At 46.7% G+C, this 15,120-nt stretch overlaps 6 protein-coding genes across 6 annotated transcripts; 3 read left to right on the top strand and 3 right to left on the bottom strand.

Annotated features, from left to right (window-relative positions):
• Positions 1-1,322: 1,322 nt before the first annotated feature.
• YALI1_A10105g (uncharacterized protein) lies at positions 1,323-3,287 on the top strand (the record flags this gene model as incomplete). The annotated part of the gene is made up of 1 exon (XM_499936.3): positions 1,323-3,287. The coding sequence occupies one exon, from the start codon at positions 1,323-1,325 to the stop codon at positions 3,285-3,287; it is 1,965 nt and encodes a 654-aa protein (XP_499936.3).
• A 111-nt stretch (positions 3,288-3,398) lies between these two features.
• On the bottom strand, positions 3,399-4,653 carry YALI1_A10072g (uncharacterized protein; the record flags this gene model as incomplete). Its single annotated transcript, XM_068281718.1, has 2 exons — positions 3,399-4,193; positions 4,237-4,653. The coding sequence occupies 2 exons, from the start codon at positions 4,651-4,653 to the stop codon at positions 3,399-3,401; spliced, it is 1,212 nt and encodes a 403-aa protein (XP_068137819.1).
• A 1,077-nt stretch (positions 4,654-5,730) lies between these two features.
• On the bottom strand, positions 5,731-7,974 carry YALI1_A10039g (uncharacterized protein; the record flags this gene model as incomplete). Its single annotated transcript, XM_068281717.1, has 1 exon — positions 5,731-7,974. One exon carries the CDS (start codon positions 7,972-7,974, stop codon positions 5,731-5,733), a length of 2,244 nt encoding a protein of 747 aa, XP_068137818.1.
• Positions 7,975-8,324: 350 nt separating this feature from the next.
• On the bottom strand, positions 8,325-9,689 carry YALI1_A10022g (uncharacterized protein; the record flags this gene model as incomplete). The annotated part of the gene is made up of 1 exon (XM_499933.3): positions 8,325-9,689. One exon carries the CDS (start codon positions 9,687-9,689, stop codon positions 8,325-8,327), a length of 1,365 nt encoding a protein of 454 aa, XP_499933.1.
• A 666-nt stretch (positions 9,690-10,355) lies between these two features.
• Positions 10,356-11,906, top strand: YALI1_A10015g (uncharacterized protein; the record flags this gene model as incomplete). Its single annotated transcript, XM_499932.2, has 1 exon — positions 10,356-11,906. One exon carries the CDS (start codon positions 10,356-10,358, stop codon positions 11,904-11,906), a length of 1,551 nt encoding a protein of 516 aa, XP_499932.2.
• Positions 11,907-12,240: 334 nt separating this feature from the next.
• Positions 12,241-14,094, top strand: YALI1_A09996g (uncharacterized protein; the record flags this gene model as incomplete). The annotated part of the gene is made up of 1 exon (XM_068281716.1): positions 12,241-14,094. The coding sequence occupies one exon, from the start codon at positions 12,241-12,243 to the stop codon at positions 14,092-14,094; it is 1,854 nt and encodes a 617-aa protein (XP_068137817.1).
• Positions 14,095-15,120: the final 1,026 nt, after the last annotated feature.

Raw genomic sequence — 15,120 nt, 5'->3', positions numbered from 1 at the left:
TGTACGGAATGCGCGAGGATATTACTGTGTACTACAGTACATACAGGTCTTGTACGCTTTGACTGCCGTGTTTTGCCGCCATCCCGCTTTGTCATCGAAGCCATTGCTCTTGACCTTTTACCACTGCAAATTACAAAGTGTGTAGCAAATTACAGTGTGTCGCCAATGTCACGAACAAGATTTTGGATCCAAAACAGTCAACACTGACGTCAGACCAGCCATATCACCTGGAATGTGTGTGTCGGACAGTCTAAATCTGTTGCTGGTGAGACCACAAACTCCACATTGTTTATTCCATGACGACGCCATAAATGACCAATGTACATACAGTACTGTAGGTATTGTGCAAGTTGTAATTTCGGGTCAGCTGCAAACTCGGCTGCTTGTCTCAGTTCACTGTACTTGTAGGGCAAGATTAGTCCACTTGAAACTGGTAAGCACAGCACCAAATGGCGGGCGGTATATTGCATTAGTTGGAAGGTGCAGTTTATTCGGGGACCAGGTCTAGCTCTTTTGTCTACTTGTAGCTATTCTGAAGACTGTTTTTACTCGCGGATTCGGCTGGTATTTAATGTTGTGCTGCTCACTGTAGAACGTGCACAGTCCCAAGCTCGCGTAGCCGCCCATTCTACATCATTATCTTTAGATCCGCTTATTCCCGACCAAGCGTTCCCGGCCAGTCATTTTTAAGCTTTCAACGTCTTTTTTTTTCTGGCCGACCGGGAAAGGATTGGAGCTGTCTTGTGACGTCACGTGGAAGTTTATGCGATCGGGATAGTGTAGAGATCGGAAAGGCAACAATCCCCCCTCCGCCCTAATATTTTGTCCCCCGTTTCTTGATTTATGGCTGCCAGGCTTGGAGGATCCAGAAAGTATAGTCCATTTGTCATGAAGTTGAGTTGAAACTCTAACAGGTGAGACGATGGTTGAACCTGTGAACCAGGAGAACCAGGTGATGTTGTAGATGTTAATTGTTACAAAGCAAGGAATTTGAATCAGAATCTGATCTTATGGTTTTTATAATCGATTTAGTTTCTTGTAATATAGCCACTTTGGTGTTGTAAGGGTCCTATCTTACACAGCAATCTTGTGGGGAAGACTGGAGATGCCATAATAATGTGGGGGGGTGTGGAGCATTAGGTCATTACAACAGTTGGGGGCTTGGCGAAGCCCCAGAAAGTTATGGGAACTACTACAGCCTCTCCGAGGAGCTACAAGCTGTCCCAGCCGTCCATACAAGACCGTAACTCCACCAACTACAAAACCACCACATCTAGCCATTAACATTAAGCTCAGTGGACTAATATCCCGCACAGATCATCATGGCACGGCCTTCCTCTCTCCCTGTATTAGCACTCGACACCATGACCAGTGTCAACAACAACACACACACCACTGGCATGTCTTCGCTGAGCAAACTGCTGGGCTCGCAACCAGGCGGATCTCCAGCCCCCACAGATGCAAACATGACCTATTCAACTTCCCAGTCCTCGCAGGACACCTGTCACTACTCCACTTCAGGACACTCAGAGGAAACGGCCCACAACGGCGTCAACCACGGCAAGGCTCAGTTCTCGCTTGGAGGCTCATCTCCAGCAGCAGCGCAACAGTCGTGGAACGGAAACAGCGCCTCGGATACTCCTCCCAGAAAAGCAAAGGGTATCCAACCCGGAATTGCTGGAACCTCCTTCATGAGAGGCATGTCATCCACAAAGCAGTGCGACATTGAACCTCGGTTCATTGTGGATACGTCTCGGCTGTCGCTCGGCGGATCTTCTGGAGGAGATAGTCCAGGTGGCTCGTCATTCGGCAAGAGCCCTTCGTCACTGTCTCTTTTCTCGAGATCGAGAAAAGACAGTCAAGCTGACCTTATGGCCTCCAACAGCCCTCTGCCCTCATCGGGCTCATCTGCATCGCTGTCCAACTCTCACGGATCAACTTCGGACCTCAAGCGGTTCTTCCAAAAGCCCTGGAGACATTCTAGCAACAATAAGCTCCCCAGCGACAACGGTGAAATATTTGCTGTTACAGGAACCGCACCCGATGGCAGCCATGCCTCTAGTCCGACCGCCCAGTCGCCGGTCCTCGGGTCAAACTCTACCATGGGGGGTTCTAGCTTGGGGTCCCAGTCATCCCACTCCTCTACCCCTAATCTTAAGGCCCTGTCTTCGTCCGGACGAGCCCGATCGGCATCCCGGTCATCCATCACATCGACTTTTTCATCGTCCTCCAATGCAATCAGATCTCTGCACGACGACCGACGTACTTCGCTCACTAAGCATTACTCCAAGCCCGGAAAAGCCCTGGGAGAGGGAGCTGGAGGCTCTGTTCGTCTGGTGAGCCGCAACAAGGACAAGAAGATTTTCGCCGTCAAGGAGTTCCGCCGCAAGAATAACTATGAGACTCAAAAGGATTATTCAAAGAAAATTAGTGGCGAGTACTGCATCGGACTGACTCTTAAGCACAACAACATTGTCGAGACAGTCGACATCATCTACGAGGGTGAGAAAATTTACCAGATTATGGAGTACTGTGAATACGACCTGTTCGCAATTGTGATGAGCGGTAAGATGACTCGGGAGGAGGTTTACTGCGATTTCAAGCAGATCATGGCCGGTATCAAATACATGCACGACATGGGTCTTGCTCATCGGGACCTGAAACTCGATAACTGTGTAATTACGGCTTCTGGAATTGTCAAGATTATCGATTTCGGCTCCGTTGCAATCTTCAAGTATCCCGAATCTTCCACCATTCACGAGGCCTATGGAATCGTTGGTTCCGATCCATACCTTGCTCCCGAGGTGTGCCAGAATGTCAAATACGACCCACGCCCTGCCGATATTTGGTCTGCCGCAATCGTCTTTTGCTGCATGTTGATGCGAAAGTTCCCTTGGAAGGCTCCCCGGCTCTCGGATTCGTCGTTCAAATTGTTCTTGGAGACTGCTGACAGTCGCTCGGCCAGTAACCCCGAGAAGCTGGTTAAAAGTACTTCCCCTGTCCTCAATCTGGCTCCCCATATCCAGCCTGGCTCTGGCGCTGAGAAGCTCTTCTCGCGCCTACCCCAGGAGGTGCGGTTGCTGGTTGGCCAGATGTTGCATGTTGACCCTCTGCAGCGAATCGACATTTCCGACGCATGGAATGACCCATGGTTGCAGACGGTTGATTACTGCACTTATCAGGCATGTAAGACTCATCCCCATACGGTTGTTGCGGACGATGAGGCCCACATCGCGATGCTGGAGAAGAAGAACAAGAAGAAGAAGGCCAGCGAGAAAATGTGGTAACCCAGTATATACTGTATATTATTTATCTTTATTACAATTGTAACAATGTACTTGTGCTATTCAGTAACATATGATCTAATACCGTGAGCCAGCACGATATGTGTCCACTCACTACGTGTGCAAATTCCAGGCCAGGATGTTGGGAGTGTTACCCTTAAGACCAGTGACAAGACCGGTATTTCGGGTGAGCAAGTATTCCAGGTTGGCGTAATCCAAGTCACTGATAGACATCCAATAGGATACCAGACCGGCGAAAATAGGAGCCGACATGGAGGTGCCTGTCCAGTATAGATACCCATTATCAGAGTCTTTGGATGCTCCCTTGATACCCTCACCTGGAGCCAACAGCGTGACGCAGTCGCCCCAGTTGGAAAAGCCGCTCTGAACGTCCTCATCTCCTGTAGACCCCACCGTGTAGACTCCGATATTACCCTTTGACGACTTCGCAGGGGACTTTTGGCAGGCATCCTGGTCGTTGTTTCCAGCAGCCACAGTAACAACGATGTTTCGCTCCTGAGCAATTTCCATGAATCTATCGTAAATATCAACAGCGCCACTTCCAACCGACATATTAATGACAGCCTTCTGATTCCTTTCGGTGGCATGGTTAATGGACCATTCTAGACCAGCTATGATCCAGGAGAGAGCTCCGGTGTTGAGTTGCAGAACCTTGACACCCCAAATAGTGGATTCGACAGATACAGCTGCTGCCATACTAGCTACAGCAGTTCCATGGCCACCCAAGTCGCGATCAATGTCGTCGGCAAAGTTTGCACCCCACTGGGCCCTTCCTCCGAACGCTTCATGACTAGTTCGAATACCACTGTCCAAAACATAAATGTTGGTAGGGAAGCTAGTGTATTGAATGTAAGAGTACTTTCCTGCCTCAGTGGTGCCTTTGGGATTCTGTTTGTGGGAAATACGAGCCAGGTGAGGGCTGGTTGGTCACAGTTTTGTAAATGTCCTGACGCTCCTCCAGCTGGCCCTGAGCGTAGACCAGAGTATCTGCAAACACAGAGTCAATAATAGTATCAGAGTCTTCAATAGACTGTACTTCTCTTTGAGTAAAAGAACCAACGTAACCAATCACACCGTTTCCTGCAGTATTGTTGGAGATATCGTAGAGCTTTGTGATAAGGATGCCCTTATCCACCAAGGATCCAACGTGAGCTAGCTTTTCTGAAATAGAAGCTTTTCCACTGAACAAGACAATAGTTGAGTTTTCAGACTTTTCAGACTTTTCATGGGGCATTGTTCGTTTCTCCAGCTCCATGAGACTCAGAAGTTTGGCATAGTCATTTTCGAGCTGGGGGATGGCCGCGCAGAGACCAATTGAGATCCAGAGAAGAATAGAGAGTAACTTCATGGCTGTTGCAGTTGTTTATGTCTAAAAACCTGGTGGTCTCTTGGTATTTATACATCCCCTAAAGATAATGGAACAATCACACTCTGGTACCCTCTTGTCTGCTTGGTTTCAATGTCACATGGATTGCGCTTTCAGATACGGCTCTGTTGCATATGAAAAGACTTCTTAAAACAGCATTTCCTCTCGGTCATACCATTCTTGGACATTCCCGACTCTTGGTGTTAGTCTTGGTTGCATGTCGTGATTTGTATGTTGGTGCTTCCATGTACCAGGATGTTACCTCATTGAAACACTAGCCCACAGAGAGATAAGTCATCGCCATGTTTCAAAATTTTAATGCAACATATTGTCTGTGTCTCTGATCTTTTGCACTGTACTTGTATATATCGTTTCTGCTCTTCCATTGGTTTCAGCTGCGTAACCCCGCCTAGACCTCCAGCCCATGCCCATGTAATGCATTGTCCTACTGTACTTGTACTGTAGCCGTGGTGAAGGTACTGTTCTGTACCATACAGGGGTTTTAGCGGCAACGTTAGACTAGACTAATCTTCCGGAAACAGAATTAGTATGCACCATCGTAACGGTAATGATAGCAACAGTAGATGTTGAAAAATTACGGACGACTCATCGTTGTGAGATAAGCCAAAAGCATATACCGATATAGCGTGTCACCTGTTTCAAAGAGGATTGCGTTTGTCGTATCAGCCAGTTCTTTCCCAGGCTCAACCTGCACTGGATCGTATCTACTGTCCATGTACACTAGCTAAGTATGTACGGTATGATACATTGTAACGTCATTACTGCGGGGTAGCATGGTGATGCATACAATAAAAATATCATGTGTTTTCTTGCGCAGGTGTAATTCTTGGCAGTGTTATCAGATGGAAATGGCTTGGCGTCCGCAGCTATTTATCGGGAGTGAAGAACGAGTTGGTAAGGTGGTGGTGACGGCTTGAATTGGAGCACAGCTGTTGCCAAGAACACGTGTTAAGATGTTAAGACAGCTGCTCATTATTACGATTACTTTGTATAGTGAATGTATTGATAATAAAACACTGCACACAAGTCCATCGATCGTTAATTGTCTTTTCTGGTTTTCAGATAGCCTAGGAACTTCATTCGCATGTCAATATCAGAAGAGAGATGCCTCTTGAACAGACGATTGAGCTTGGAGGGCTTCGCGCCGGCTCCCCGCATAAGCTGTAGTAGCAGTTTATCATCCTTAGGTGAAAAGAAGAACTCGTGGCGAGGGTAGCGTATTTTCAGTTGTTTCACGTGCCCTAGTGTAGTGCCAACATCAACTTGGCCACTCATAACCAAGCGAACCAGAAATGCCTTAGCTACATGCGGGTCATGACCTTGGATAGACTCGATGTACTTTCCAACTCCGGGTTGGAGATGGGCTATTTTGGCTACCGCGTCGGTTACTGAAAGCTTGGCACTGTTTCTGAAAGCGATATCCTTAGACTCTTCCTTTATGCATACAGAAGTTGGAGCATGAAGTCGCTCGACAATGGGAACAGAAGGTACACCCGCCATCGTTGTCTGTGCTGGAGGAATAAGAGGCTCGTTCGAAGAGACATTATCCAGAAGATCCCCTATTTCTTCGTTTATTCGTTGTTCTGAAGACATGTTGGCGGATAAATCAAACCGCTTGCTGTCTTCAAACAACGACTTTCGGCTCTGTGAGACAACACCAGAGGCTGACTCTGCCGCGAACTCCGTTGTAGATGACCTGGCTATCTCGTGGGTGTTTAGTAATTTCGCTCCATTCGCAGTCTCTCCATCTTCTAAGGATAGCTTTGTAGGTATAGTTTCGGCTGGCTTTCGCGGTCGTGGTGCAGTAGCTACCGTCTTTTGCTCCTGAACGGCCTTAACAGACGGCGTGACACCTGTGAAATCTCTTATAGTGCGTTTACAAGCCATTTCCGCCAGCTTGGTTTCAATTTCCAGGGTTCTCAGCTTTCTAGGAGAGATGAGCTTCGGCTTTCCGACAGAAGTCAAAGAGACATGCACATCTGTAGCATTAGAAGGGCCAGCAGATCGTTTGAGTTGATTAGGTCGGTATTCTGAAAAATGCCGCTTTATAGGAGCACGAGCTTCTTCATTCTTCTCTCTCTTACCGTTTTTACCAGGTTTCACGTCCGGCAGGGAGAATAGCAGTGGTTCCATGAACTTCAAGGCGAGAAGTGTTGCTTGTAGCCTACATTGAAGCTGATAGGGGTTTCTGAAGCCCAAAATTGGAGAAACTTTGGAATTTCCAATTAACCGCATCATATCCTGAATAATCTGAGTAGGCGTGAACTTGTTCTGTGTTTTAGACATCACAATTTCAACAACACCAATAATCACACACTCCATTTGAGGCCAGGGGCTATCACATAGCACCTGGAGTCCATCAGCAACAATCTCGCTTTCATTGGGACGTAACGATAGTAAGCCACCGTGCCGACTTGACCTGATCATCAGTTCTTCCCAGCCGGGGGAAGGCGGTTTTTTAGCAACGTCAACAGCGAGATTCATGCATTTAGTCAGGCCATCTATTCTCTGAGGCATCGCATTGATGATCTGCCTCACAACTTCGGATAGTGTTAGGCTTGGACGCTTCTTTTTGATTATCGCGAGACAGCAATAGATGATGTCTTTCATGCCATCGCCTGTCTGTTCCATGGCTCTTGTTAGTGTTGGATCAAACGTCCAGATCAGCTGCAATTGGTGCCCAGCGGTGTGTAGAAAATCGGTGGCATGTTTTCCTCTGTCGTCATAGGCCATATCGAACAAGTGCATAATCATTTTTGGGTCATGCCATCCGTTTCTATACTCCATTTTCAGGTTGGAAATATCATGGCGCACCTTCTGTACCTTGGTGTGGAGGATCGGATTCCCAGAGAGGTAATCCCAAAGCATTTCGGACACAAGAGCATCTCGACTCTTGTTAGTCCCGTGCTCAGTAGCCGCATAACAGTGAGTATCAATCCCTGAAGGCGCCGAGGGTCTCGGTCCCGCCGTTCTCAAGGGTGACTTTGCTGGAGATATTTTAGGAGATCCCGTAGACGTGGATTTTAATGGTGATGTTGCCAATTTTGGGGGTACCCTCGACGAGAGTCCTGCTTGGTTGGTGCTCCATGAGGCAGGTGGTTTTGGTTCTCCATCTTTTGACATGCTAGCAGTGCTGGATTGACCTGTTGGAGTCGCTGCCGTTGTACTACTGGAGTGCGTAATCTCAATATCTCCCTGTAATTGCGACGGCAGGTTGACATTAACTCGTCGTGGTACTCTGTCAGCCATTGGTGAATGTATGGGTGCCGCTCGTTTCGTCATAAATATGCTGTTCGTCCTCAGACTCAGATGTCCCGTCCTCCCTTATGTGTTAGAGTCGATCATAGTAGAATCAAACTGAATACTCACCGTGTGCAGAACGCGTCGTATGCAATATTCGCCCAGGGTCTACAGGCTCACCTGACGGAAGTGATAGTGCCGGGGAAATGATCTTGATCACGAAACCTTAATCAAATGGTGCACGTCTCAAATGCACCTCCATTAGTATCAGAGCTTCAAAACTAACTCCACTTACTGATACGGGCGCCCATTTCTATGGGAACACCCTACTTTCTGTTTGAATTATGTTATTATTTGGTCATATAAATATCTACATTACAATCTTGTGGGAACTATGACTCCATCCAGTGTTCATCATCCTTCAGCTTCAATGAGCTCTGGCGTGATCCCAAAACAACACACACTGGCGGGAATACGTTCGCTTTCGCATGGATGAGTCGTTGGCCCGTAGCTTGAAGTTTTCCCTTGATAAACCCTTGGTCAATGAGAGCCACAAGAATCGCTTCTACCTGCGTCGAGGTCAATTTGGCACTACCTCCTCCCATCATTTGAGGAGCCAGGACTTGCTGTGCGTAACCACCGTTTTGTGTAGCAAAATCAAGACCTCTTGCAACGGTCCCGTAGTCGATGGCAGGATTTCCTTGTGCGACTGACCACTCATATATGACCTTGAGAGACCCTCGATCAAGCAACGTGAAGGCTCGTGACTTCAGAAGAACATAGAGATCTCTATCAATGAACCAGTCGCGTGCGTTTTCAAGAGCAGCGTAAAACCTGGTGTGATTTCCATGCTTTAGTGCCACCACCATTTCCCCATAAATGTTGTCGAGGTTGAATTGCTGTAGCAGTTCTCTTGTAGGAATTATACCCAGAAGCAAAGAAACAGCAACGAGGTGCTTGAGAATGAGTCTCTTATTGGTTGACTGTGTGTAGCATTTGTCCCAGGACCAGTACAAGTGTAAGTACGCATTTTTTAACTGCGACTTGAGCCAGTAAAATTTGCCGAGGTAGAATCGGTATTCAACTTGTTGCGATTTGGGGTATGCACTGAGTCGGATGCCTGCCGTAGACATGTTGGAAAACACGTTGGCACACAAAGTAGGCTGTCGAATGTGGAAATATACTCGACAGAGCAAGCATGCTAAATGCAAAATTATGCTCTTCCTAGTGAACTCCATATCACTCCGCTCCGTTCGCGTTGTGTTGAAAAGTCGCAATAATGGTGTAGCAATGTATTCAGATGTTGGATATTCCGTCGTGGCTGTAGTTTGAGCTAGGTTGTGCTCATTATCGTACTGGAAAGCTCCTCCAACCACCTTTCGTGCCCATAGCGCGACGGTGTGGGTTAAGCAAACTCCACGGGCCGAGGAGAATGCCACTTGCAAGTCTGTAAAGGTGCTGACTACCAGATCAAAAGAGTTGGACTCGCTGAGCGAATCGAAGTCACGAACCAATCGGATGTAGCTCTCCACAAACTGCTCGAAACCACCCCATCCTCCATCAAACAGGTGGGCCTGCTCGACAGATTTCGAGACCTGTTCATCAGTCCAGTTCTGTATCGAGACCTGTAGTGCGGCAGTGTTGGGGTTGAGAAGTAGCGGCGTGAACAGTTCTGCCAACTTCTCGGATTGGACAGCTGGATCTATCGATTCGTCATTCGTGAGTCCTGCCAGTCGTGTTAGCAGTTGCTGTACCATAGTGTGTGCTCATAGACAATCCGAATGATTGATCGATTTTGATTCACAGGTAAGAACCTTATAAACTGTGTTGACAGAGCGTGAAGAGAGTGAGTGCGATAATTACTGCTATATAAATTAAATAATTGGAATATTGCTACGAGTACTATAGTCTGTTCGAAAGAAAAAAAAATACAAAGGCACATTGTATCTAACATCCAATTCTTAAAATGATCGGACGTCAGTCATCGGATGTCTCTTTCTTGTCTCATCTTTGTATGATTAGCTAATTGAAGGAATCATCAACGTGCATTCACACACTGCAAAAATATAATTACAGCACTCGTACGATATATAGTCGAAGTGCAAGTAACACCTCAAACAGACCATCGGTCTAACGCTCTTATGTATCGTATGTACTGTATTGTACATCGGTCTTACACAATCCTAAGTGTGTTGAAGAAGAGAGCGTTCCATATCGTCTCCCAACTCGCTTACTTATAACTTACATGAACTGGTCAGTGAAAGCTCTAACACTACTGTACAGTAATTACTCGTACAACTTAGAACTGCCTAAGCTGGGCTCCTCCTACAACCCCAACCTTGACTCAAATAAGCTCAATGACTAAGCTGGCAAACTATCTTCACGACCAAGATAAATCACACAACCTACTGTTTTCAATCATAATGGAATTCGACCGTTCGCAAATATTTGCGCCTGTGAAGGCAGACACAGTTCCTCGATTTGCTCAGAGACCTCGACCCGCCGCTCCTGGCCTCCTGGATCAACTCCCCAGTACGGATATTGGTCAACCCAAAAACAATGACCGGCTGAGAATCCTGGTACGAGGGGTACCTGATTATGTGTCTTCAGAGGAAGTTGAGAAACATCTGATAAAGCCGTTCCAAGAACTTGTCGACTCATGGTATCTTATTCGGCAAGATTTTGTGGGTGGTCTAGACTTGGATCTCGACCAAGAGAGCTTGACCGAGAGCTGCACAAGAGTGTATGTCCAGCTACACAACAGAGAAGGAGTTCAAAAATTCCATGCCAGCGTTAACGGAGATTTCGTTATCGCTAAGAACTGGAGCCAGAGCCCCGACGAAAAATCTGACACTGAAACTATTTCCGATAACATTCCTACACCCTTAAAGGTGGAATATTCGCCTCTATATTACTTTACGCCCGACCCTACCACAACCGATATCATGGCAGGCACAATCGAATCTGACCCCCTGTATATCAAATTTTGCGAGAATCCAGACCAACTATTGTTCGAGGGTGGGGAAGGACGAATCCTGGAACCTGTCATCGCCCCTACGGATTTCGAGGTGGATAGCATCGTTCCCGTAGGAGTTCCTCTGGCCAAGATCGACATCCCCGAGGAGGAGCGAGTCACTTTACCCGAGGAGAAGAAAAGCAACAAGAAGAAGACCAAGAAGGGTAATAAGGACAAGGAGAAAAAGCTAGGACCGACTGACGATTCGAAGCGTGACAGTAAGCATAAGGAGAAGGACTCTACGAGAGTGACTTCAGATGATTCTAGCAGAGAATCTACGCCTTCTGAGGACAAAAAAAAGAAGCGTTCCAGAAAGAAGAAGCTAGTAACTAGTGAAGGAGCTAATGGAACTGCGCCACCATCAGCACCATCAGCAGGCACGCGAGAAACAAGCGACTCTGTACCATCTAATGTTGAACCCCCCCTTCCTTCTGTCGCAATCTCCACAACTGGAGCAGCCCCTAACAACTCCAATTCAACGACCTCCACTCAAGGTAAATCGAAAACCAAGAAGAAGAGGGTACGTGAGCCCAAAGACTCGCGTAATTCGCGGGAGTCCCCTGCTCCACGTGAACCTTCTCGGGAATCACTGACTCCTCGAGAATTGGGTGACTCTACACCCAAAGACTTGCGCGATACTCAGACTAATAGAAAACAAAAGAAGAAGAGCGACAAGCCCAAAAAGGACTCTAAGGCTGAAGCGAACGACTCAAAGCCAGAACCGAGACTCAAACAACAACCAGGTAAAGAGAACCAGTCTAAATCCAAGCCGAGATCTCAACCACAGTCACAGCCTGCCGTGGATATTCCCCAGACAACCAATCAGAGTGCTGCGATACAAAATGGCAATGAAAGAGCGCCCCCCAAGAAGAAGCGAACCCGAACCAAAAGACCTGCTGCTAACGGCGCCGCAGCGACCCCAAGTGACAAAGCTTCATCTGCACCTGCTCCGCAGTAACTCCTACTCGGGCTCGCAGCACTCGTATTGTACGTACTGCACTATTTTATGAGGCTCTGTATCATATAGAATAGATTTGACATTTGCGTACAGTAAGATACTGCGTAGATTGTATGCTCCAAGAGCAAAGTGCGGTTAGACAGCCCTACAATACAAAATAATAATAAAAACAGATGCGTAGCCCTAACCCATAAATACTATATATGTAATAAACTTTTTCAATCAGTAACTACACGCATAATCGTGTGCACATCTGAGCGTTTACCCGGCCCTCTCATCGACATTAGAAACAACGTGAGAACCGAAGCGTTGTTCCTTCCAATATATACAACAGATGAATCTGCCACAGTCTGTTCCAACTCCGGTTATTCCCCAAACGCTAAACCACAGATCCAGTGTCTACAAGTGCTCTGGTCAGTTACCTCCGCTCCTAGCCAACTGTGCCGTTTCTGTCTCAAACTCCGTGCTTTTCATGCATGGAGGCTTCGATCATTTTACAGATGAAGTCAGCGACAAAACTCATCTGCTCGATTTGACCACGTGGACATGGAGTGTAATGGATGCAGCTCCTGCAGCTCAAGGCAATACGATTCCTCCTGGATTGTGTAATCACACGGCTACGACACTGAGAAATGGTCTCGTTTTCATATTCGGTGGAGAACAGACGGATGGGTCGGTAAATGGACGCATCTACTTATTTCATACAAAGAGAGGGGCGTGGGTGGATAGCTCGATATTGCCGCAAGCGCCGCATGGAAAAACTCGACATTCTGCAGCTTTGAAATCTGATGAAACATGCCTGTATTTCACTGGTGGGAGCGACCCTGACTCGTCTCTGTGTTTTAATCTCATCACAAACTCCTGGTCCTTAATGCCTGAAATTTCTCTTACTAGCTACGACCATACCAGCACAATTATCGACAACCGGCTTTGGGTTTTAGGAGGTTTGGTAATGTCAAATCTCAGCAAGGACCGTGTGCAATGGTTCAATTTAGACCCTCTAGGAGGTGGAAGCTCAGCCATCATCAACAAAGGGTCTAGGGTGATCCCTAATATCTGCAAGGTTGGCATGAACGTTTCTGGGGCATACAACCATCGACTCTATAACATCAATTGTTCTTCTGAGGCCATGACAAGCAAAAATGTGACTTTGTCAATTTTCGACACACAAGAAATGGCCTGGAAAAATGACCCTCTTGATCCAATTGAAACTGACACTGATGGTAACGACGACGACGATATTCCGGATTACCGATGGTTTGGTGGTGCAACATGGGACGATAAAGCTGTCATTTGGGGTACTCTAGTTCCTGATTCCATTGCTCCAACTGATGTATTTGATCGAACAAGTACACATATGTTGGTTGTAACACTTGGTGAAATAGACGGCCACGGAATAACGGATAAGGTGGGCATGTCCAGCGATTTTTCGACACTTCTGGACTCAGGAGAATATTCTGATTTTGCCATCACTGGTCTTCAAGACGAATTGTGGAAGGGTAATACTGAATTTTCTCGATTTACGGCCTCGCGGAAGAAGAAATTTAAAGGAGACGCCAGCATTTCCCCATCGGTATCCTTATCAATTGCGGACCATCCCCCACCGTATCCAGTCAATCCAGGCTCTCCCCACCCTGTCAACTCTGATTCCTACTCCTCTGGCTACGATTCCGATATCCCCCACGAAGAAACGACCATATCGCATGCAGTTAAAGTGCATGCTGCTATTCTTGTGGCTCGATGGCCATATTTTAAGAGCCTTCTTGATTCAGGCATGTCAGAGGCACAGAGCAGAACCCTACATATCAATGAACCTATCAGGTGGATCACCCCGCTGCTCAGATGGCTGTACACTGACAGTTTGGGAACAGAAGTATACCAAAATTATGAAATCATGACTGGTGTCCTTACTCTTGCCCGAATCTATTGTCTACCAGCTTTGGAATCCATATGCCTCAACCATCTTCAGCGACCACTATTTGCTAGTCCTGATGAGGCCCTTCTGGTATGGGAACGTATCTACGATTGTGGAAATGAAAGCACTAGCCAGGCTGTTGCCATGTGGTGCTATCAACACCGTCGGCAGATTGTGGAGAGCGATGGGTTCAGAGCTCTAACAAAAGACAAGGTAACAGCCTTACTACAGCAGATGTTTGATGCTGAAGATTCTGACAAGACTGAAAAGTAGTGAGATATTCATTTTGGAAGCTCCAGAAGTAATACATACACTTCCAGTTTAGTGAAACCTTACCTGTTCAACAAATGAGTTTTATACCATTGGTGACCATCCCAGACTGAAACATCGAAGAGTGGATGTTCAAGTTGCTGCTGGAATCAAGCCCAAGATTTACCCATCGATTTGATAACACGACATATTCTCTGCCTCTCCAACACACAAGACGCAGGCCCAGACCCAAATTTAAGACTCGTTTCGTGGTTAATCATCATGAAGTTCTATCACCACCACTCACGGTACAGGTACTGACTATAAGTACAGTACATACTCCCCGACACTAAGTTACGATAATGCATGATTTTTAATAAAAAATCCATCTTACTTACAGTACAATACAGTACATACAGTACAGTACATACAGTAGTTCACAGCAATACGATGTAATTTATTCGTTAAAAGAGAGCTGCAATAATGGGAATAGCAGCAACAGCTAAGGCCATATTCAAATTTGCAGCTGCGTTGGCCTGATCAGGGACTGAAACCTCTTCATTAGCTTGAGCAGGAGAAGTTGGGGATTCTCTGGTTTTGCAAGTGGTTACGGTGACTGTGGCGATTGGTTCTTTCGAGCATGAGGTTACCGTAACTGTTATCTCTGGAAGATTCTCAGAAACGGAGAGCTGTTGGGGATTTCGCTTCTGAACAGATGCATGTTTGCCAACATTTCCAAAATACTCCTTCTGGTTCCGGATTGAGTCCACCATACGATCCTTCGTAGGCACACTGCGAGCCAGCTCGAGGGATCCCATATCAGTCAACGAGTTGAGGCTTTTGGCCACAGCCATGGATCCGAAAAGAAGAGCACGAGTGGTGGAGAGAATTTGCATGGTTAAAGGAGTGTAAAAGGTCGGACGTGGTAAACATCTAAGTGCAGCTTCATGGCAATAAATATTGTTAGTTAGAGCCATCCGTTAGCGTGGCCATGACCAACATCTGAAACTTTATCTAAGATAGCAGATGAAATGAAAGTTTATCTTGAAT

The sequence above is a fragment of the Yarrowia lipolytica genome, chromosome 1A (genome assembly GCF_001761485.1).
Source record: "Yarrowia lipolytica chromosome 1A, complete sequence".
In the NCBI taxonomy this organism is placed as follows: Eukaryota; Fungi; Ascomycota; class Dipodascomycetes; order Dipodascales; genus Yarrowia; species Yarrowia lipolytica.
Note: the sequence above shows the minus strand (reverse complement) of the source record. Positions and strands in the feature narration are given on the sequence as shown.